At 58.0% G+C, this 21,618-nt stretch overlaps 1 protein-coding gene across 9 annotated transcripts; it reads right to left on the reverse strand.

Moving 5' to 3' along the window:
- Positions 1-522: 522 nt before the first annotated feature.
- USP19 (ubiquitin specific peptidase 19) lies at positions 523-21,444 on the reverse strand. Of its 9 annotated transcripts, none has more exons than XR_004419267.1 (28): positions 21,343-21,444; positions 17,153-17,397; positions 15,381-15,437; positions 14,168-14,296; positions 13,487-13,620; positions 12,779-13,186; positions 12,192-12,459; positions 11,906-12,062; positions 11,733-11,804; positions 11,124-11,239; positions 10,606-10,820; positions 10,153-10,354; positions 9,930-10,063; positions 9,565-9,723; positions 9,374-9,484; positions 9,104-9,214; positions 8,847-8,948; positions 8,494-8,634; positions 8,194-8,312; positions 7,833-7,970; positions 7,379-7,743; positions 6,607-6,717; positions 5,863-6,079; positions 5,408-5,560; positions 5,137-5,300; positions 4,878-5,056; positions 2,127-3,052; positions 621-708 (listed from the first exon to the last, which is right to left on the reverse strand). XR_004419267.1 is itself a non-coding variant. In XM_033071321.1 (28 exons), exons 3-28 carry the CDS (start codon positions 17,259-17,261, stop codon positions 2,819-2,821), a joined length of 4,305 nt encoding a protein of 1,434 aa, XP_032927212.1. In that variant the 5' UTR covers positions 17,262-17,397; positions 17,553-17,652; positions 21,343-21,444; the 3' UTR covers positions 1,920-2,818. The 9 variants fall into 9 exon arrangements, 8 of the variants coding, with proteins under 8 accessions (XP_032927217.1, XP_032927218.1, XP_032927212.1 ...); XM_033071321.1 differs by lacking the exon at positions 621-708 and adding an exon at positions 17,553-17,652 and having other exon boundaries at positions 1,920-3,052; XM_033071326.1 differs by lacking the exon at positions 2,127-3,052 and having other exon boundaries at positions 523-708.
- Positions 21,445-21,618: the final 174 nt, after the last annotated feature.

Here is a 21,618-nt window from a genome sequence, read left to right on the forward strand (position 1 = left end):
TACGGACAGCGAGGGACGGCGCTGGCAACGGGGGATACCGGGCACGAGGGACACAAGACAGCAGAGCGCTAGGGACAGCAGGCGACAAGACAGGCAGCGGGGGACGAGGCACTCCAGCGCACAACAGGCACTAGAACTTGCACGTCTCGCCCCAGCAGCAGCAGGGCAGAGGAGAAGACAGGAGACACTAAAGCGGCAGGATTTGCACCAGGGGACACGAGACAAGGGGGTGCAGCCGGCAGCAGAGCACACGGAGAGGCAGCAGGCACCAGGGAACCCTGAGTCCCCCCCACCCCGCTGCTGTGGAGTGCACCCAGCAGGGGCACCAACTAACAGTGGTCCCTGAGGATATTAGGGGATAGCGAGCACCAAGTCACACAGGGAACACTGGGGACATGGTACCCTGGCGCCCCAGGGGGCAGAGGGTCCCAAGGGATAGCAGGCAGTAGAGGCAAGTGAAGTTCAGAGAGTTTAATGAGCGCAGAACAAACCCCGATTCCCCCCATCCCCCCCACCCCCCAGTGCCCGGCCTGGCCCACACCCCCAGGCCAGGCCCCCCACGACACCCTAGTCGACTTCTTCCATGCTGCTGTAGGAGGGGGCTGGCCGCTCGGCGGGGCTGGTGAAACGCTCAGGGAGGCCTTCCGCAGCCAGCGGCGGGGCTCCTTCGGGGGCCAGGCCGGATCCGAACGCCACCGGGGGCAGTCCCTGCAAGCAGAAGGTGGGCATGAGAGGGAGACTTGCACCCTGCCCACCCCTCTCCCTCCCTGCTCCCGGGGAGCTGGAGGGGTGCCTGGAGGGGACATAGCCCCTCATGCAGAATGTGCAGCCCTTGGGCTTAGACAGCTGCAGCTGGTGGCAAAGCCCACAGCAGTGCAGAGGGAAGCAGCATGCCCAGGGCCCCCTGGAGGCAGCCCCTCCGGCCCAGCAGCAGAGCCAGGCTGCAGCATAGTCCTGCCCCAGGGCTGCTCAGCTACTTGTGGTCAGAGCAGAGCCCTGCACCCCAGCACGGGCAGCACTGACAGGCCATGGGCAGGCTGCCAGCGCCTGCCGGAGGTCTGAGGAACAGAGCAGGGCCACAGGGGATTTCCAGGGCTGACAGCACCTTGTCAGGCCTTGCTGCCGGCCACCCACCGCCAGTGAGGGCAGGCAGCAGCTTGTGGGCCCCAACCCTGGGGTGCCAGCACCAGCTGGAGCAGAGGTCAGCCCACCGGCGCCGGGCACTGACTCAGACCCACGAGGCCAGCACTGTGGGTGAGCGGGGGAAGCTGCTGAGACCCAGGGCTGTAGACAATGAGGCGACTGTTCCAGGACAGGCACCTCATGACCACGGCACTGCCCTGCCGGGCTCTCCGGCTGGCACCTGCTTGGGAGGGGAGTAAACCTCAGCACATGGAGGAGGGGGAGTCCAGCTCAGGCCCCAGCCTAAAATGCAGACAAACCCCTTCACTGCCAAGCATCCCTCCTAAGCTAGCTGAGGGCACTGAGAGCAGAACAGCAGCAGAGATGGAAAAGAAAGTCACAGGGCTCTGAAGTCACCTCTCACACCCAAATACGCCAGAGCTGTCTGAGCCACGCTCAGCCAAGGGCAACACGTCTCAATGTCAGACACTGTTGGAATTGCAACCTGTGCCCCAGCCTCTGGGGCCTGCCTGTTCCTAGACCTGCTGGACTCACCACGCCCTGCACGTGTCCTGTGAGGCTACCATTCCACAGCTGGGACTGCAGCCCAGCCTGTGCCCTGTGGCATAGGCAGGCAGAACTCTCTGCTGAGCCTGCTGCCACACAGGTGCACCAGGCACCCAGCAAAGCCCAAGCAGTCCTGGTGCCAGCTGGGTCACAGAGTGGCCTCAGGTGACCCCAGCGTGGAGTCCTCGCCTCTGTGTGGGAGTCCCAGCACACAGGACAGGAATGCAGCATTTCTTTGGAAAACCTGGCTTTATTAACGCACCAAGGTCATACCTGTGCTCTCTGACCCCATGCCTCTCCAGAAGCATGAGCAGCTGGTGCCCTTGCAAATGAGGTGCTGCACCATGCTGCCCTGAAGAGACCAATCCCCCAGACACTGCCAGCACACAGCCCCACAGACTGGTTGGAGGCAGTGACCCACAGACATGAGTGCTCACCATGGGCACCCCAGTCAGGATTGCCAGGCTCCCCAGCAGCTGTTTGGGCTGAGCAGGGAAGCACACAAGCCCTTGGTGACAAGCCTGTCCAGCCCCAGCACAGAAGTGTGGCACACACAACTCCTAGTGCACAGGCAGCTGGCACCAGAAGGCTCAGCAGAAGGCTAGCAGGGCAGACTGGCGTGGCCAAGGACCATGGTAGCCTCAGCCCTGGGAGAGCTCAAGGTTCCTGCAGCAGCACAGCTGAGAGATGGCGAGCCAGGGCCCATGTCAGGGCATCCTGCCCTTGCTGCAGCCTCCCGGCAGGTCTCCACATCCTTCTTGGGAGCCAAGCAGAGATGGGTGATGCACCCATTGGGCTCTCAGGCACCGGCTTCACTGCAGCAGCAACATCCCTTCTTGAGCAGCAGGTAGCCTTGAGGTCTGCCCCACTCCTAGTGGGCAGCAAGGAAGGGCAAAGGAGCTTCTGGTTCTGGGCTGTGCCTCGGCAAGGTAGCAGGCTGACCACACAGGCCTGCCAGCTGGCACAGGAGATGCCAGAGCAGACAGGCAGGAGCCAACAGCCCCATGTTTCCCTTGGCGAGTCTTTCCCAACGTTTTATGTCCTGCTGCCTCATGTCTTCGTTTCATAGCGTCCTAGAACGGCGCGTGCCCTGGCGGCCCTGCTCCCGCAGCTGGCCACGTGCCTGGGCCTATCTCCAGCGGGGCTGGTAAATGAGCGGGTAGAAGACGTTCAGGAAGAGAGCCACAATTGCGGCCGTGGTGGCCAGGACAAAATATCTGACGCAGCCTTCATCTGGGTGCTGGGGGGTGCCCGGACTCCGCTTCTGGCCACAGGGCCTCCAGGAATTTCTTGCATGCCTTTGGGGTGCCTCAAGCTGCAGCTCTTGTTCTTCAGCCTCCAGTTCCTGCCAGATCAGAGAAGCCTGCGATGTGGAAACCTGCGTCAGCACTTGGAGAACACAACGGGCAACACCCCTTGCCATCCCCCGGGGCAGGCGGCTGCCTGCAAGCCCAGCCCCGTGCCCAGCCAGCCCGCCTCCCCATGCAGCACCGTCGCGGTCGCGCCCGCCCCCGCAGCTCTTCAGGGTCTCTGATGTGTGGGGCTCCGGTGGGTGGCTCTGTGGGAGGGAGCGTGGGCAGCTGCCGGGCAGGGTCTTCGCAAGACTGCAGGGAGTGAAGGCAGCTGGATCCCGATGGAGCAGATGCACTTGCATTGGTGGGTCCTCGAGGTAAGGGAGCAGGCAGCAGCCAATCACAGCCCAGCTTCTGTGATCCCAACAGGATCTTTCAAATGACAGCCAATCCAGAGCCAGCTGGAGGAGCAGGAGCAGGAGGCACAGTGCCAGTACAGCCAGTCACAGCTCTGCTTTGGTGGGTAGGAATGCTCTGACAACCAATTGTAGCCCAGGTTCCAGGGGGATTTTCCACAGGCAGCCAACCACAGCTTAGCCCTTCATGGCGGTGATCATGCAGAGCAGCCAGTCAGAGAGCAGAGCCAGGTCTCTGGAGGGCACCCAGTGCCATGGAGGGTGCAGGTGGTCCAGGGGCTTGGGGACCTGCTGAGCCCCACTGGGATTCAATGCATCCCATTACTGCAGGGGAACAGGCGCTGCCAGGGGCCCAATGAGCCCCAGTGCCACAGAGCAACCTGACGAATCCCAGTGCCATGGGGCATACAGTGAGCCACAGTGCCAGTTCGGTCCCTGAAGGATCTCACCACCAGTGTGTGAAAAACAGTGCAGCTTTCTCATTCATTTCAGGCTGCCCCAGGGAGTAGAGCTGCTCCAGGATACACACATAGGGCAGGAACAGTCCAGGAAGGCAGACACCAACATGCTAGACAGCCCCACTGGCCTCAGATACAGCCATCTTCTGTCCACAGGCGAGACGGCAGAGCTGGGATTCCTAACCAGCACTGGGCTAAGGGGAGGATGAGCCGAAGGGGCAGGGAGGCCAGGCCAGAAGTGGCCCTCTCACATGTGCAGTCATGCTGGAGATGAACTCAGTGTTGTCCTCAGACTCTGCGGGCCCACAGAGGTGCTTAGCATGGAGGGAAGGTCTGCAGCATAATGGGGTCTGACCAGGTGGGCACCAGCTATGGCCTTCCTGACTTTCACAAGATCATCAGTGTAACCATTCCCTACCACTGCACTCTGAAAGCACCCTGCCGTCTGGCCCACCCCCAGCCCCTCCCTCCCAGGCCACCCAGCAACAGAGCTCACTCTGGCAGGTTTCTCTACAGCACCCTGTGAAGGCTGCCAGGCCTCTGGCTCAGCACTGGCATTTACCTTTTTTGCACTTGGCTTGGCCCTGAGCTGGGCCCCAGCAGAAAGTGTCCCCCACCCTGCTTTGAAAGCAGCTCCAGAGGGCAAGTTTTTACTGCTCCCTGGCACAACCAGATCCTACTGTACACTGCTCACAACCCCTCCGTCAATGCAGACCCCAGTGAGGCTGTGCCCCTTCTTCCTCCTTCAGAGCCCTCCCACCAGCACTTCCACGCTGATGATGAAAACCAGCTCTCCTGTGATCCCTCAGGACAGGGACTGTCACAAGCCCACAGTGAGAACAAGGCAAGACTTGCCCAGCTGGCGCAAGCTCTTTGATATCAAAGGGGTAAAGGCACTGCACCACAGCTGCACCAGGCTCTGTGGGTGCAGGCAAAGATGGGCAGGGCCCTGCATGTGGGCCCCTGAGCATATTTCAAGGCTCTGTGGCTCCAACAGTGCTGAAAGGGACGCAAGTGCTCACCTGGCTGGCAGCAGCTTCGGCAGAGGGGGTGCGCTCGGCGCGGTGGTCTGAGGGATGCCCTGGCAGGGGTCTCTCCACAGGAGAGTTCCTCCGGCGGTAGAAGAGGACATAGGCGTATCTGGTCACCACCTGGCTCTCATCCACGGTGGTGACTGTGCTGTCGTCAAAGAGCCGCCAGCCTGAGGAGGAAGAAGGGTTAAGCAAGCAGACAAGTCACGGCTGCAGGAGCAGAGGGGTGGCGAAGGTGACAGATGCTCACCCACGTCACTGCGCTGGCTGTTCTTGTCGTTGGGCAGGCGGGCGTATGCTGTGTAGTGCCCTCCAATCATGCCTCCATAGTGGTTGATCACAGCATACAGGTCATACATAGGCAGCTGCTGCTCACCTTTCCGACCAATGCAGAACTTGCTCAGGTCCAGGCTCCTGTGAAGAGATGCAGCGACCGTCAAGGCTGATCAGTGTTACGCAGGCTAGGCTGCGGGGAAGCAGAGGCAGTGCCAATCCAGGCACATCATCCCCCAGGCTCTTACCGGACAGGAAAGTCCACCATGTCATTGATCTTGTCCCTCCAAATAAAGCTGCGGAAGGAGAAGCGCTTGAGCTGGATGATGAGGACGTTGGGCAGCCGCCACAGCATCAGCTGCTTGGAAGCTTCGCGGTGCTGCTTGCACTTGGGGCAGTACCTGGGGGAAGAGTATGCTCGTTACTGGCACAGGGAGAGCCTCAGCCCTTGCAGCCTCAGGGTCCCCACATGCATTGCTGGCAGAGGGTATGTGGGAGGACTCAGCCTCTTCTGTCAAGGGCAGGCCAGTACAATCCTGCAGAGCAGTAGCTCTACTGGCTTAGCCCTTCCCAGTGCACAGGGAAGGCCAGCCCATTGTTCTTGGCTGCCAGTAGAAACAGCGTGCAGGCCCCGGCAGCTCCTGGGAAACCCCTGCTGCTGTCTGGGCCTGTTGGCTGGAACCCACCCTGCTGCCTTCCTCACCACGCTTCCTCTGGGGCCAGGACTTCAGGCTTTGTGAAGAGATTGAGGCACTGCTCCAGAGTGAAGTGGCCAGCCCGGGCTGCTTCACTAGCTGAGCCTGGGTCCTCCACACACTCCAACTCCTTGGATTCTACCAACACGAATTCCTTGAGGCGCTCATTGTTCTGCCACACCAGGGCAAGGGAGCAGTCATCTGTCAGATCCAGGGGGGTGTCACCTGTGAAGGGGCACAGACCTCACACACCTATCCCAGCAGGCTGGACCAGACAACCTTGCTGGAGCAATCTCGCCCATCCCAATTATATAGAAAGATCAAGAAGTGCTGCCAGAAAGGGACAGGTATCCCCTGGCCAGATTCATCATGCTGGGGCAGCAGAGCCCCTCAGCCTGCACTGGCACAGTCCTCTCATCAGCAGCACCCTCACAGCCAGCACTTGGTATGGGCATCCCATTCAAACAAAGAGGTGACCCAGAGACCACAGACCCTCTGAGAATACATGAAATAGGAAGGAATTGGCCTATTTGCTGAGGAGAGAGGGAATGTCATGTCCAAGAAGAGCTTCTAGACAGATGCTCTGTGCAGCAGAGCCCTTCCCTCTCGTCAGATGCAGCTTTTACTGTCCAATGTGGACGCCTTGGGCTCATCTCGTGCCAGACAACCTCTGGCACCCTGGCCAGGCAGATCCACTACCCTGCCAGAGGCTGTAAGGGATGAAGGTGGTGCTTTACAGGGCTCTGGCTCACCTTTATCTTCCAGCTTTTGCTCTCGGTTGGCAGCATCAATCTTAGTGATGTAGAACTGTGTGGCGCGGGCACTCAGTGAGTCTGGAGTGTGCTGGTACCCAGGGATGGCAGCTGTGAAAAGGCAAAGACAGATTTGTGGTGGCACTGCCTGTCTGCCCTGCATAGGGGCCAAGAATTTGCAGCGCCCCCACCCCCACCTCACATGCTACGGCCTTGAAGGGACACAACCACGTGCCCGTGTCCTTGACTATTTTTAGCAGGCGCCTGCCCCTGGCAAGCTGTGCTCCTCTGCCTGCCTTGCCCCTTCACTGCACATTGCTGCCATCCTGAGACGAGTGTCTGGAAACGTGACAGCTAGGCAGCTGAGCGCGAGAGGCTGGTCCCATGCAGCTGAGTCAGAGCCAGCAAAGTGCTTTGCTCACAGCCCCCAGGGGCTCAGCCTGCACCAGCTCTGCCTTGCTCCCATAGGATTTCTGCCAGCTCCTGCCTTCCCACCTCTCCCACAACAACACAGCACTCCAGCCTCTCTCCTCATCAGGTCTCTGCTCTACACCCTGGGCTTTGCCAGGGCAGGGCAGAGCGTGGGTAGGTAGGCATTTCAGGTGAGGCAACAGTGCCAAAACAAAGCTCCCAGGGCCTCATCTGTGTTCCCAAGAGTTTCCAGACAAAGCTCACAAGGGGAGAAGAGATGCTCTGCTGAGAGGTCACTCCAAGGAGGGAGAATTGCCTGAGCTCCTGGCACAGACACAGGCAGCATTTCAGCACCTCTTACCTTCTGGCTTGACGGCTCTCTCATAGGATGGCTCCTTCTCACAACAGCTGTCACCCTGTGATTCCATGTGCTCAGAGAACCCTGAATCCAAGCTCAGCAGGGAGCTCCTGGCTGTCAGGACCTTGCTCCGGACAGTGGTAGTATCCCCCATCTCTGGCTGCAGCTCAGGCACAGCTGGCGAGAGTGGGGGCTCCTGTGGGAGGCTTGAAACCCTGTCACCATCTCCCACCTCGGGTGCAGAGGTGGCTGCTGCACAGCTGCTCTTGGCCAGGGGCTCCAGCTTATCTGAGTGCAGAGGCTGCAGCCCCTGCTCCGGTGACATCCGGCCCAACTGGAATGGAGGCTGGAACACGCTGACTGAGTACCTGGACATGGAGGTGGGGGTTAGAGCTGGCCAGACACGGGGCTGAGCTCAGCTCTGTGGCAGAAGCACCCTCCTTCCCTGGACTCTCACCTTGCGTAGCCCTCCAGCAGCTGGGCCAGGCGGGCATAGGTTAGGCGGGACTCAGGCACGCTGATGAGGAAGGGGAAACCGATGTTCTCAGGACGGCATGAAGCCTTGTGGTCTGGCCAGTGTGTTTTCTGACACGCCCTGTAACACATACAGCCCCTGCTGAACCCAGCATCCTTGAACAGCCTGGGAAGGAGCAGTGTAGTGCCAGAAGGGTGTGCTGGGAACAAGGGGAACACCAAGAGTTCAACTGGCTCCATCCCAAAGGGCAGACCCATCCCACCTTCTCCCAGCAGCAGAGTCTTCCATCGAGCCCTTCACAGCAGGAGACCCTCCCTCCCTGCCAGGCACCAAGCCAACTCACACGTTGCAGTAACCAACTCGATAGCACCTCGTGCAGCGCTTGAGCTTCTCATCCTCCGGCAGCTGCTTCTTCTGGCAGGCCGCACACTTGGCAACAGGGCCACTGGGCACCTGTGGACGCTGTAGGAGAAAGGACCCATTGGACAGGGAAGGGCACCTGGGCAGGACAAGGCAGCCTCGGCGGGCATCCGTGCCCACTGTAGCTAATCACGCTTGTGTGTAGTTCTGCCCATCCTGCTCAGTCCCACTTACGGCTCAGCCTTCCTACATCTCACCCAGTAGTCCCAATATGCCTTCTTACCTGCTGGACCTGAAGCTCCACCACGCGTTCCTTGGCCAGTTCTGGGGACAGCACCTCAAAGCAAAGCAGCAGGTCCGTTGGAGAGACTGTGTCTAGTGAGTTAGATGGCAGGAACATGCGATGGAAGTGATTCTTGACCACCTGCCAGGAAAGCAGGAGCATGGCCTTGTGAGGGCTGCCCTACATGTCCTCTCAGAGAGCCACAGACCTCAGCCTCACAGTGAGCTGTGGGAAGAGCAGCAGCTCAAGGATGCTGTGCTCAGCTCACCACCTCACAAGAGAAAGACGGACATCCCCAGGCCCTACTGTGTTGGCCTAAACCCTCACAGCAGGTGTCTGCCCAGCACTCTCACCTCTGCTAGGCGCAGGTTCTCTGGTTTCACACGCACGCTGTGGGCCACTGAGTCAAGTACCTCCATGGCACTGGAGTTCTCCTTGCTGATACTCACGAGGAACTGCCACCAAGAAAGTGCAACATTAGTCACACCACACTAAGGCATGCAGGCCCTTACTTAACACAGGGCTTAGCCTGTTGGCACATGACCAGCAGCCTGGGGCAACTCCAGGAGCCTTCTTAGGCTCCCTCCCCAGGGTAAAAGATATCCTTTACCTTGATGGGTTTCTTGTGTGGCTCCTTTGCAAAGTAGTAGACAGTCAGCACCTTTTGCTTCTGTGGGAGGGGCACAGGGAGGTACAGGAAGGGATCAAAGGTAATAGACACCTGCAGATATAAAAACACACTCAGCTGTGACAAGTGCTTCTGGCTGAGCAGATCCAGTGGACCCAAGATCTAGCCTTGCCCTGTGACCTGTGCTCTCTGAGGGTCAGGAGCCTACTTCTGTACAACTAGGACAGGAACAGAACCTCCAGGGCTACCTACCTTGGAGCACACTGGGCACACGAGCTTGGATTTGTACTGGCCCTGGAAGAGGTCTACTATGAATGAGTCGTTCCTCATCTTGTGTCGTTGCCAAGCTTCCTCAGCTACCACCTGCAATAAGAAAGGGCTTAGCACCTCATTAAACCACTCAAGCTGCTCTCCCAGTGACTCTGGGGGAGGAACACCCTCACCTCATCAGGCCTCCCATCCGAGTCAACAGTCTCTGTGTAGGGTTTGTTCTGGATGCGGTTGAGGTCCTCGTGCAGGCCATCAAGCAAGAAGGCCATGAACTCCTGAGCATCATGCTGGGCATAGCCAGTGAACTGGCTGGCCTTGCTGGCCACAATTGCCTGTGGGGAGCACAGTAGTCAGGGCTGATCAGCAGACCTCAGGAAGCACTGCCTGCCCCATGCAAAATCCCTGGCTGCACCCACCCACACCCACAGCTCTCTGTGGCACTTGCAGGGCAGCCAGGAATGCTGCCACATTTGCAGCCATAGAGGAACACTGGGGACCCAGAGCAGTTCCTGCTGAGCACCAGTGCCAGGGGGCCTACCTTCAGTTTAGAGGGCTGAAAGGCATGGTGTGTGCCCTTCCACAGTGCTCTGAGCAGCATGGCAAAGCCGATGGCCAGGCGTCCACCCGTCCCCAGCGGGTTGTTATAGTTGATTTCCGACTCAAAGGACCGATCTGTAAGAAATGCAGGAGCTCAGGGTGGCTGAATGCTGGCTTCATCATCTGAGTGGCCAAGCTCTGCTGGGCTCCCAGTGTGGGCTCACCATGGAAGTAGTCACGCAGCTCCCGGGTGTTGGACAGGGACTGGATGACACTGTTCATGAAGCAGGTGTTGCCCAGGTTCACCAGCCCTGTGAAGCCAGGCAGGCAGACCTTCTTCTTCTCATCCTCATCCTCATCATCCTCCACGCTCTCGGCACTCACTGGGCTGTGTGTCATCGGTGGCACCATACATGTCGGTTTGGGCTGCCAAAGCAGAGGCAGGTGTGAGGGTGTGGCACTCGGGGAGTCTCTCTGGGAACACCAAAGGAACTCAAAAGCCCAAGAAAACCACCAGAGAGGGCTGGAGCCATTGTATCATCTCCCACTTGGACTGGGACAGACAAGCCAACAGCTGCCCCTAATCCTGCCAACTATGACTGAGGGGTCTCCACAGTGACACCAAGGAGGTGTCCCTCTTCCCCTATCCACATCAGCTCCAGCGTGGCCACACTCACCGAAGGAATGTGTGGCTCTTGCTTCACTGCCAAGTGCTCTGGGGCTGTACGGGCTGCCACACCATCCAAAGCCCCATCTTCCACACGTGGCTTCTCTTTGTCACTGGTTCGGGCCTCTTCCTTGCTGGAGAGGGGGTGCTGGTTACTGCCCGGAGGGTTCTTATCCAGAGGGGTAGGGCCTGTAGGCATGGCAACCTTTGCACCACCCACTGCACCTTAAAAAGGGGGAAGGGTGGGCCTGTGGTTAGCAGCACGACATGCTGCCCACAGTGGGGCTGAACTGCTCAGTCCACACTTGCACACAGGCTCTCTCCTACCCCTCTTCCCCATGAGCAAGGGAAACAGCAGTGCCCTTCCCTTATCACTTGGCTCACACCCTATCTCACATCCCTCCTACCTGCACCCACTCAGCCCCTCTCCTTCCCCACCATTCCATGCTGGCAGCTGGTAGTGGTGAGGAGGGCCCATGCCCCACTGCGGTGCAGCAGGCAGGCAGGACACGAAGGCAGGGTGCAGACCTCGTGTGGCTGGAGCCTCCAGCCCCCCCCAGCGCTGGCTCTGGCGTTTCTTCAGGCAGACATCAATGCGAGACACCGTGAAGTTGTACGTGCACTGGTCCGGCTCAATAAGGTTCCTGCAAGGCAGGCAGCAAGTCAGAGGTGCCCCAGACATGCCAAAGCCTTTGCATGGCAAACCATGGCCTCCAGGCAGTAGCAACCCTGCTAGCACTGATCCTGAAGTAGCCCTGACAAAGCAGGGTGGAAACCCTCGAGCCTGTCCACACTGAGCACACAGAGCACCCCTTTTCTGACAGATCCATTCTGCTTGGCTCCCTCCTGCTGCACATCCCACCCAAAGGGCACAAACACAGCTCTGTCCCCAAGAACTCTAGAACAGCCTGGGGTGAACTGCAGGCAAGGAGACACTGGGATTTCCTCCCCTGCAAGTGAGCACACAGCCAAGGCAGACCAGGCTCAGAGCACTAGTGGAGCATGGTGTAAGTGAAACTTCCAGATGAAGAAATGAGAATTTCCTGCACAGAACTGCTAGCTGGGACTGGTTCCTGTTCCAGCTCTGGACTCTCACCTCCCTTGCCCAGGCGTGGGTTAGAAGGACAGGAGTCATACCTGAGCTTCACCTGCCACCGGAACACCGTGTGGGGCCCACAGCCAGGATGGAGACGAAGGAAGTTTGTATCACTGCAGAGAAAGTGGGAGTGAGCTGAGGTGAACAAACAAGCAGCCCAGCCACAATCAGAAGCTCTGCAGCGGCCTGGAATCATCCCGAGGCAAACTTATACCTCGTCTGGAACACTAGTGTGAAGTCTTGTTCCCGGAACAACACCTTGGATGTCTCCTTGTGGATCTCCTTCACATATACATGCACTACCACCAGATCATTGCCCTTCTCGTATGAGTCATTCTTGACAAAGGTCAGGCTTACAAAAGGCTCTGGCTCTGAGTAAGGAAAGCCACGGAGAGAGAGGTTATCTTCCTTGCATGCTGAGGCTACAAGCTGACCCAGGAAAGGTCCTGAGCAGACAGACCTTCCTGACCAGGCTCACCCCGTGGGCTCTGGCCACTCACCATCAGCTGCTGCTTCCAGAGCCACGTCGTCCTTGGACCAGTCCCTCTTCTCACCGTCTCTGCCCATGGGAGGGGTGGCCACTGGGATGGCCTTAGAGCTCTCTCCCAAGATAGGCAGGCAGTCCCGGCTCCGCAAGGCCTCAGTAGGGCTGCCTGGCTGCAGGACTCTCTTCAAAACACAGGTGGCAACACGGTGGGGAAACACCTCTGTGGTAGCCGCAAGAGGTGGCATCTCCACGGGAACAGTCTCTTTGGCCAAAACCACAGCCTTTCAATACAGAAAGACACAGTGAAACACAGACACTGTCACCCCTGAGCTGCCCTGGCCCACTCACTGTGACTCCTGCCAGCCAGGAACAGCTCCATACCACCTGCTTCCCCCACACATCCCACGCCAGCTCAGCCCCATTAGCACCACAGCACAGCAACTGCAAGGTCCTCACTTCACCCTTCCTCCACCATAGGTCCTCCTGTCAGCCCTCAGCATCCTGGAGCCCACCTCATCCTCATTGGGAGGGATGTGTCCTGCATTTCCTGCACAGGGCAGAGGAAGCAGGGGTACCCTGTCCAGCCAGGTCCTCAGGTACCTTCTCGAGGGGTAGTGCGAGGTCTGCAAGGGTCGCAGGTGCATCGACCTGGCTGGCTCTCCCGTTGCGGCGGCTGCCAGCCCTTCCACTGTGCCCTTTGCCAGGTTCCATGTTCCCAGTGACTCTGGCATTCGGCTCCTCTTCAGTGGGAGCCACTTTGAGGTATACTGCCCGCTTGGCGCTGGGGCCACTCTGTGTCCCTGGGCTGGCTGGGCTTTTCCCTCCCAGGGCCTCGCTTCTTCCTGGAGCACGCTTGGGGTTGGAGGGCTCCCGCCGGGATCTTGGTGGCTCTGTGCCTTCAGCCCTTGGCTCTTCAGGGGTCAACTGTGCAGAAGCAGCCTTCTCCTTCCCATTCTCCCAGCATGCAGCCCCTTTGGCTGGTTCTTTGGATCCGTCTTTCCTTTTCTTCTATAAAAAGCAATGCAGCACAGTGGGAAAGTATTCAGGTAGCAGCATCTTTCAGGCTCCCTATCAACCCCTCACCCTCAACCCTCTTCCCAGACTGCACCAGGACTCTCCTCTGGAACCTGGGAATGCATGACAGGGGTATGACTCCCTGGGACAGTGGCAGATGGCTTATGCAGTACATGGTTGAAGGATGTGACCCACATTGCTCCCTGGGCAGCCCAACTGCAGGGAGCTCAGAGCTCACCCTGGCTCCCCAGGGTTCCACAGGCTCTCTTAAAAGATAGATCATTCCATCCTTACCAGAAGTGAAGCCCAGTTATGGAGTGGGATCTTCTTCTGAAGCACAAGCTGTAGAAAGTTGCCCTTCTTGCACTGGATCTTGCTGCAGGAGCCCTCGATTTCCTCATAGAACTGACAGCTCCACTGGCGCCCGTCTGTAAAGCAGAGGGGAACCAGTATCTCAGGCAGTGCTCCAGGCAGCTGTCACCCAACCCACAGCCCCCATTCACCTGCCCCCAGGATGAAGGAAGCACTCATTCAGAGCCAAGAAAGCTGCAGGCAGGCTGCCACCATACCCCAGGAGCCTTCTAGGGCTCCAGCCAGCTTCCCTGTACTTGCTTTGTACATCTGGCTGGCCTCCTTCCCAGCGGGAAGGCCCTGGGCCTCCCTGCCCTCAGGGGCACAGTCACTTTTCCAAAGGATACTCAGGACTGACTCAGCCATCCCAGCAAGCAGGGGAGAGACGCACTGGCGCGGCAGTGGGCACTTGTTCACTTGGCACAGAGGCCAGCTCCTGCCCTTCCCAGCTCTACAATGCTCTCCTATCGAATCTGTCTGCTGCCTGAGTGTGTGCCAGCTGAGAGCAGGGCATTGCCTCTGAGGGAAAAGTTTGATGTCTGCCTGTGGCAACCCCGTGCTTGGCCCAGAGCTGTGCCAAGTCCCGATGGAAAAATGCTTGCAGCACTTGCTCCATTCCCATACCTGGTAGTTTGACCACACAGTCTGTGTCGGTGAAATCAGCACGTACATCCTCTGCTTTCAGAGCTCCACTGCCCAAGTTCAACTTGATAATGATCTCATCGGCATTCTGCTTCCAGTCCAGCAGCAGCTCTAGGAAAAGGGAGGGAAGTGTCACCCACTTGCTGGGGAATGAGCCTGAAGTGCCCACTCCTTGGCTGGGGAACGCAAGCCTGAACACACACACAGTTAAGGAGGTCAGCGCAGGGAAAACAGATCATGACAATTAAATGGGACCTGCCCTCATTAGAGAGGCCATAAACAAGAGCACATGTTGCAGCAGGGCAGATGAATTCCGGTGGGAACCAGAGAGATCAGAAAGGCAGTGCTGCTCTTGGCATTGCCACAAGCAGCAGTGGCAGCTGGGAAGAAGAGGTAGCTCCTGCCAATGACAAAGCAATTACTGCTTTCCCAAGGAACAAGGAAGCCACAGAATTACTCTAGGGGATTTAAGAGGACTCTGACCACAATCAGAAATTGCCACTTCCCCTTTGCATATGCAAACCAAGCGGCCCGGCTGCAACCATCAAAGCACTGTACTCCTGCCAGGTGAGTGTGGCTAACACCACTGAAACATGGGCAGGCTGGCCAGTGGGCAAGTATGCTATAATGAGTGAGAAAAGAGTGCAGCCATGATACTCCGGTGCAGGCAGAACTTCCACTGTGCGTCTGCCAGGCTCCAGCTGTGGCCTTGTGATGCCCTGAAATCTTCAAGGAAAAAAAGTGACTTTGATCACCTTGATTTCTATCAGGTTTGTTCTACCCTTGGGGCACAAGGACATCCTACTCTGTCCTCAGAGTAGGCCTAGACTGAGACAGAAACCAGTCAGTGCTGCCCACAAGGTGACACAGCTTGGGATGTCCCCAGCCCAGCATCACGTCCTGCTCAGAAAGAAGCAGAGCAGGTGTCAGCAGTGACGCATCCCAGGCCTGTGTTCAGCAGCATCATGACACCTGAGTTGCAAGCAGCCTGCCACATACCCAGGGCCTTTTCCTTGCAGACAGCCCTTCTCTCCTGGAAGGGCCACATACTGTTAGGATAAACACTGAGACAAAGGAGTGCTCAGGCTAGCTCTGCTCAATGCCAGAGCACTGGACAACAAGATGAGAGCTTCAGATCCCTTGGCAAGGGCACTCCATGGCCATGCACTGACAGCTGGCACACACCTCGACTTACCCTCCTCTGAGTCCTTCTCCTGGGTAGTCTCAGCCTGCTCGAGCTCAGGGCGAGACACTGGTGGGCAGAGAAGCAGAGCGCAGGCAGGTCTGTCATTCCATCACCTCACAACATAGGCCAGCAAGCTGATGCCGAAAATTTCACACATCATCCCCTTCTACCCTGAATTTGTGTCCAGGCCTTTCATCCTGCATGGGTTGCCCATCTCCCTCCTCTGCTTTCTCACACTTCTCCTTCCCCAGAGTCCTGCCTGCAGCAAGCCAGCTCCAGGACAGCTGCTCTGGGCCATACCACCATATCCCAGTCTAAACAGTAGCACAGCGGGAGCAACACAACCATGTAGGCTTTTTTGAGGCACATTGTGAGCTTGTGGCATCCAGGCTCAGCTGTGTGGCCCAGGTCCCAGGCCCCAGCCATACAGAGAAGTCCTGTCTTGATCTGACAGAAAGAACCTGGTGTTTGGTCATGCTCAAACTAATTTTGCTGTAACCAGAGAACCACATGGCCCAGTTGCACTTTAACATTTCCATTCCTGCACAAGCTGCCAATGTCCACATCTGAAAACCTCCTTCCAGAACAGGGTGGGGAACCAAACTGACCTGACACCTAATCCCGGCTCCCCACAGAATTACCTCCAGCAGCCAGAAGTGTCTCCAGGCCTGGTCTACCCCCACAGGAGAGCGAACTCTGCCAGGCAAGGGACTCAAAGCGACAGCACCTTCTCTTGGAGCAGGGAAATAGTGGCAACAGGAGCTGTGGTCTCCACTTGGAGGGCTGTTGCTGCCTCCTTTGACTGGCTACAAACCAGTAGAAAACTTCTACTGACCACCACAGCCACTGGTGCAAAGGTGCCCACGCACCTGGCAGTGTGAGAAGCATGGCAGTGGAAGATCTACAGCCCCTCACCACCTCTCACAGAGGGGATGGGGACAGCATGGCTGCCCTCAAGAAGGTCCCCACATCAGAGGATGCAGAGTCAAGCCCTACGAGATGTACTCCTCCCACGTGAGAGAAAGTACAGTGCTATGCTCTGCACTGTGGGACTTCACATCGGGGACTGTGCCTGGCCGCTCTGGCACAGAGCCAAGCACTCAATTACCTTGGCCTAAAAAACATCCTGTGATTTTGAGGTTACAATAATCATAACAGAGCAGGCACAAAAATCAAACAGCTTTCCAGAGCCACAGAAACTCTTGCAGGTATCCTGCCCACAGGCATTCCCTGCACCTGAAGCATCATTTTTGTCAAATACATGGCAATTACAAAAAGAATTACTCTACAACAACCACTTCACCTGAGCCACACCTTGCCCTGACTCAGAAACTAAAGCACCAGCCCCACCCGCAGGTCGTGCACACCCAGTCACTGCATCACAACATCTGGCCTCAGCAAACTGATGGGAAAGAAGCAGTGCTGCCTCCAGCTGCAAGAGCACCCACAGGTTTCACTCTCACTGGATCGGGGCAGCTCACACCCAGTCCAAAGCAGAGTCCAGAAACAACCATCAAGGCCAACTCCAGACTTCAGCTAACAAGGCCACAGGCCCAACCTGCCTAACACGGCTGGGGCTAAGTAGTGCCCAAAAGAAGGAGGTTACAGGTCCAGAGAGGACACTGTATCAGAGAAGATCCCACATCACATGGGTTACCATAAGCTGCAGGAAGTGATTAGTCAAATCTACTTATCCTGCAGCAGATGGCTGAGAGGCTCCCATGCTGCGGGGCCGAGACACCATGGGCCTGCTCACCACAGCGATGCTGAGGGGCTCTCACCTTCCTTGCTTTCCTGATTGGCTCGATCCTTTTGCTTCTTCTTGTTGGTGGTATCATCCAAGCCCCGAGACACTCTCCTCTGGCCAGGGGCATTTGTGCTGCTGGACATTTTCAGCCGTTTGGAAGACACAAACAGCCCGCCGGGGTCGGTGATGGAGTCTGGGTCAGGGGTGCGACGTTTTCTTCCTGGCCCAGCTATCTTGGCGACTCTCTGTGGTCAAACTCTCTGGCAAGGAAGTAATGGCCTAAAGAGAGGAAAGAGCAAGCATGGCAGGAAGAGCAGGTGGAAAAGGCCCAACAGCAGCAGGATCCGCTCTTTGCCTCAGGGCCAGTGCCCTTACATGACCTTCACCATGGTGTTTATGGGAAGCCCCATGCAGCACTCAGTGAGGAAACCTACCTCATCACAGCTGCTACAATGCTTACTGCCAAAAGCATGGGCTTGTCAGAGTTCCCAACATACAATCAGGGGTCTTCAGTATGTGGCACGCATTAAAAACCTGGAAAGCAAGTGTCATGCTCATGGCTCCCACTATAGCAACACTGGCCCAGAGGAGCTGCTGGCGCTAACAACACCCAGAGACACAGCCAAGGGCAAGGACATAAGGAGGCCTGGATCTGCAAAACTGAGCCTTCACAGACAACGGGGGGAGCCTGTCACACAGTTTGGAGCAACAGCTATTTCAGTCAAACAGTGTTCTGTGTAACAGCGCCAGAATAGGAGCCAGTAACACCCTAAGAAGGAAGCAGGCCTGGGACAGTCTCCCATGATAGATGAGAGCAGGGCTCCTTGGCAAAAGCAGAGTTCCACCCCCTTCTCCCACTAGCTGGGAGCTTAACCAGCATGACTGCACCTTGAATATTTATCTCCCAGCCAGTTTACAGACAGCGTCAGCGGGGCCCGGCCTGGAAACAGGACACCTCTACTCGTGCCCCAGGAAGAGAGTAGGCTGAGCAGGGCATGCAAGTTGCTCACCCCTGCCCCCTCAGACATGCCCTCCTTACAAAGCCCACTTCCCTACAGGGTTTGGGAGATGCTGACCCAGGGGTCTGCTGCACCCATCAGTGTCACCCTGCAGTGTTCAGGACTTTGAGAGAGCAGAGTTGAAACAACCCACTGAAAGCAGTCCCACTGGAGGTGTCTCCATGGAGGCGGTGAGAGCAGAGAAGATTTCCTCCCTTGCTGTCCCGGCTGCACACCCTGACCCTGGCAGCGCTTACCAGCCTGCGGGAGCTTGCAGCAGGGAAACGGGCCCAGCCACACGGATCCTGCCCACCCCCAGGTGCCAGCTGCTTGCCATAGCTCCCAGAGCACTGTTTCACACACATCCCACAACACAGCTCCTATCTGAGGATACGGAGCCAAGCCCAACAGCACCTTGGCCTAGCCCAGCTCCACTGAGACTGCCTCTCCCTCAGCAGGAGGCAAGCTGTCCCTCGGGAACACCCTGTTCTGCTTTCACCCAAGTACCACGCACAGACCCCTTGCTGTGCTTGGGAATGGCCAGTGGCAGGAAGCACCTCCAAGGGAGGCACTCTGACAGAGGAAGGACACTGCCAGTTTTGTGCTGCTGGCCCCATGTTGCCAGGGCATTTGTGTTCTAGAAACGTTTCGGGGCAACAAGTTGCCACAAATGTGGAGCTGTAGCCATAAACTGAGAAGAACCCTAGGGAGCAAAGCAGCCCGGTCTTGCCCTCAGCTCTGGCAAAGTCAGCCCCATGACAGGTGTTGCATCCAAACCACTTCTCTTCAGATCAATCCGCACTCCCCACCAAGAGCCACTGAAGCCAAGTGAAAAGCTGAGTCCATCCCGACTGCCTGGCATAGACAGCTCCTGCCACCCACAGAGGAGAGGCCCAAGTGACCTGGAGACTGAGATGCTGAGCAGAGTCCAGCATCAGTCCCAAAGGGCTTGAAAGAGTGTGGGAAGGGAGAAGCATCATCCCCATACTGCTGCACAGACTGGGTCTCTCCAGGATGCAGAAGCACTTCTGGCTCCAGAGGGAATGGGAAGGGCCCCCACAGTAGGGAAAGTGGCAATGATTCACCAGGCTAGGCCTGTGATGCCAGCTGCATGCTGTCATTCAGCTCCAGTTCCCACCGACACTGAAATAGGTTGGCTACAGATGCTTCCTGGTACTGAAGAAGTTCACCTGGACTCAGCAAACACGGGAAAGCATTTTTTGTTGTATTTCTTTTGCCTTTAGGGTGAAAACACCAGGAGAAATGGGACTCAAGAAGCAGTGACTGCTTCTTGCAGACAGGCGAGACTCTGCCACCTCCTTCCTGCACCTCCAAAGGGGTGGGAGAGGGTAACTGCTGGGCAGGGTGAAAGCAAGCTCTGAGAAGGGTCCTGGAGGGCTGACAAAGGACAGGCCTCTTCCCAAGAAGGGGTGAGGAAGAGAGACAAGGGTTGCGTGCCTGCTTGTCACTCTTCCAGGAAAAGCCTGCTGCTCTCATGCCTCACTGAGGGCTCAGCTCCCCTGGGGGCTTTGCTGACAGTTATTCCTCACAGCAGGAAGGAACCAAGGGGGCTGGAGGTCTGCCCATTTCAGCTGCCAGACTGATGGTAGCCTGAGGCTGCTGCAGGCAACTCAAGGTTTTGGAGGAGTGAAGGCAAAACACTGAGGTATTAGAACAGGCAACTTTTTGCCTTTCCGCCACCAGGAAACGCACTTACAGGCAGCATGTTCAGCCCCTGGGTGCACAAAGGTTTTGGCACCACTCCTGTTGGCACAGTAGGAGTCACTGCAGGGGAGAGATGGCGAAAGGCCGCTCTGGCTAGATGCCAGGTGAACCACCAGGAAGCACCTGATGAGCTGGGCACTCCTACAAAACCTTACCCAATCCCCAGAGACAAGGAAGCCTGGCCACACTGCTGCTGGGAGCAGAGGTGCTTCCCTGTCCTCTGCTCTCCCTGCCTTTGTGCCGTGGTGTGTACCAGATCCAGATGCCAGCCAGGGCTTTGTCCTAAGTGTATCTTCCCCCCAAGCAGTTTCCCAACCCAGCTAATGCTGAGGCTGCAAATATTTTGACTAGCCAGAGGAAAGGGAGCAAGAGGCCAAGGAGAAGGGCCGCTCCTCCCCACAGCAGCACCAGACAAGGAAGGACAGCAGAAGGTGGTCCACGAGATGCAATTTGTGCCCTATGTCTGGGGCAGGTTTAGCACTTGACAGGAGGAGCTCCCTGTTTCTTGTCTACAGCACTCCCCATCAGTGCCTAAAGGCGTTTACAGCAGTAGCTGCAGAGAAGGTTGGCTATCCCAACAGCGTTATCTTCCCATGGACTTTTGGATCCTCCACATCCTAAATACAGCTAACAGAAACACACCCCTCGTGTACACAAATACTTTTGTCACCTTCTGTTTCTCGCTCGCCTGAGGGACCAGAAATCCCAAGGCTCAAGCTTGACTTTTACTTCAGTTTCTGGGTATGCCTGACACACGGGTGAAGCCAGGGCAAGCACAAAATCCCCTGGGGCAGCTACCCAAGCCAGCACTGTCACACAACACGTTTCCAACCCATGTGGAAACCACCGTGTCCCCAATGCATCGTGACAGCAGTGAACCTTCTGCTGAGTGGGGAACCCGGCAGGCCCAGCTCCCTCATTCTGAGGCCGATCATTCAATCATAAAACGGTTTGTGATGGAAGGAGACCTTGAAGATCATTTAGTTGCAACCCGCCGGCCATGGGCAGGGACAGTGATGAGAGTGTCCAGACAGCAGCCGGAGGCCTCTGGCCTCCCGGGCGCTGCTGCCCGGCCCCAGGCACCAAGAGAGCGGAAAGGGACTGTGAGCGGTGCTTGTGTGAACGGTGTCTGTATGAACGGCCCCGGCAGGCAAAGCACGAGGTCACCGCGCCGGCTCCTGCCCGGGGCTGCCGCGCTCGGCCCGTCCTGCCGAGCCCCGTTCTCAGCCCCCGCGGCCCCAGCTGCTGCTGCTCCGCACGCTCGCTCCGCTCAGGCCCGTCACACGCCACCGTCACAGGCCGCCGCCACCGCCATCCGCCGCCTGCCTCGCTCTCCGCCGACCCGGCCCCCGTGCCCACGGGCCCCATCCCGGCCTCCCGCCCGCCACCGGGCCCTGCCCGCCGCTGCGGCCCTTCACCCCGCGCTGGCCCCGGCGCCGCTCGCCGTCCCCGGGCCCCGCCACCGCCCCGGCCCAGCCAGCCCAGCCCTCCCCGCACTCACGGCCCCGCCCGCCGCTCCGGTCTGTTTGTGTCGCGCCGAAGTTCCGAGCGGGCCCACAACGGAGACAGGCCCGAGCCCGTGACGCACTTCCGGGAGCCGCCGGACACGCCCACGTGACGGGGGGGTGCGCGTCACGTGACACGGGGACGGGGGTGGCGCCGGCGCGTTCCCGAGGCAACGGGAGCGGCGGGGGGGGAAGCGGGGGTGTCCGTCCTGTCCGAGGGGCTTCCGGGTGTGTCCTGTGGGGGCCCGGGCTTGATCCGTGGGAGTGCCCCG

This window comes from Catharus ustulatus, chromosome 13 (assembly GCF_009819885.2).
Source record: "Catharus ustulatus isolate bCatUst1 chromosome 13, bCatUst1.pri.v2, whole genome shotgun sequence".
Classification (NCBI taxonomy): Eukaryota; Metazoa; Chordata; class Aves; order Passeriformes; family Turdidae; genus Catharus; species Catharus ustulatus.

Excerpts from the sequence above, each read along its gene's own strand:
- USP19 (XM_033071319.1), bottom strand. The coding sequence starts at position 17,261 with ATGTCCAGCAGCACAAATGCCCCTGGCCAGAGGAGAGTGTCTCGGGGC. Across the intron at positions 13,187-13,486 it reads ATAACTGGGCTTCACTTCTG|AAGAAAAGGAAAGACGGATC; the intron begins GTAAGGATGGAA and ends TGCTTTTTATAG. Across the intron at positions 7,744-7,832 it reads CTGCTGGAGGGCTACGCAAG|GTACTCAGTCAGCGTGTTCC; the intron begins GTGAGAGTCCAG and ends CTCCATGTCCAG.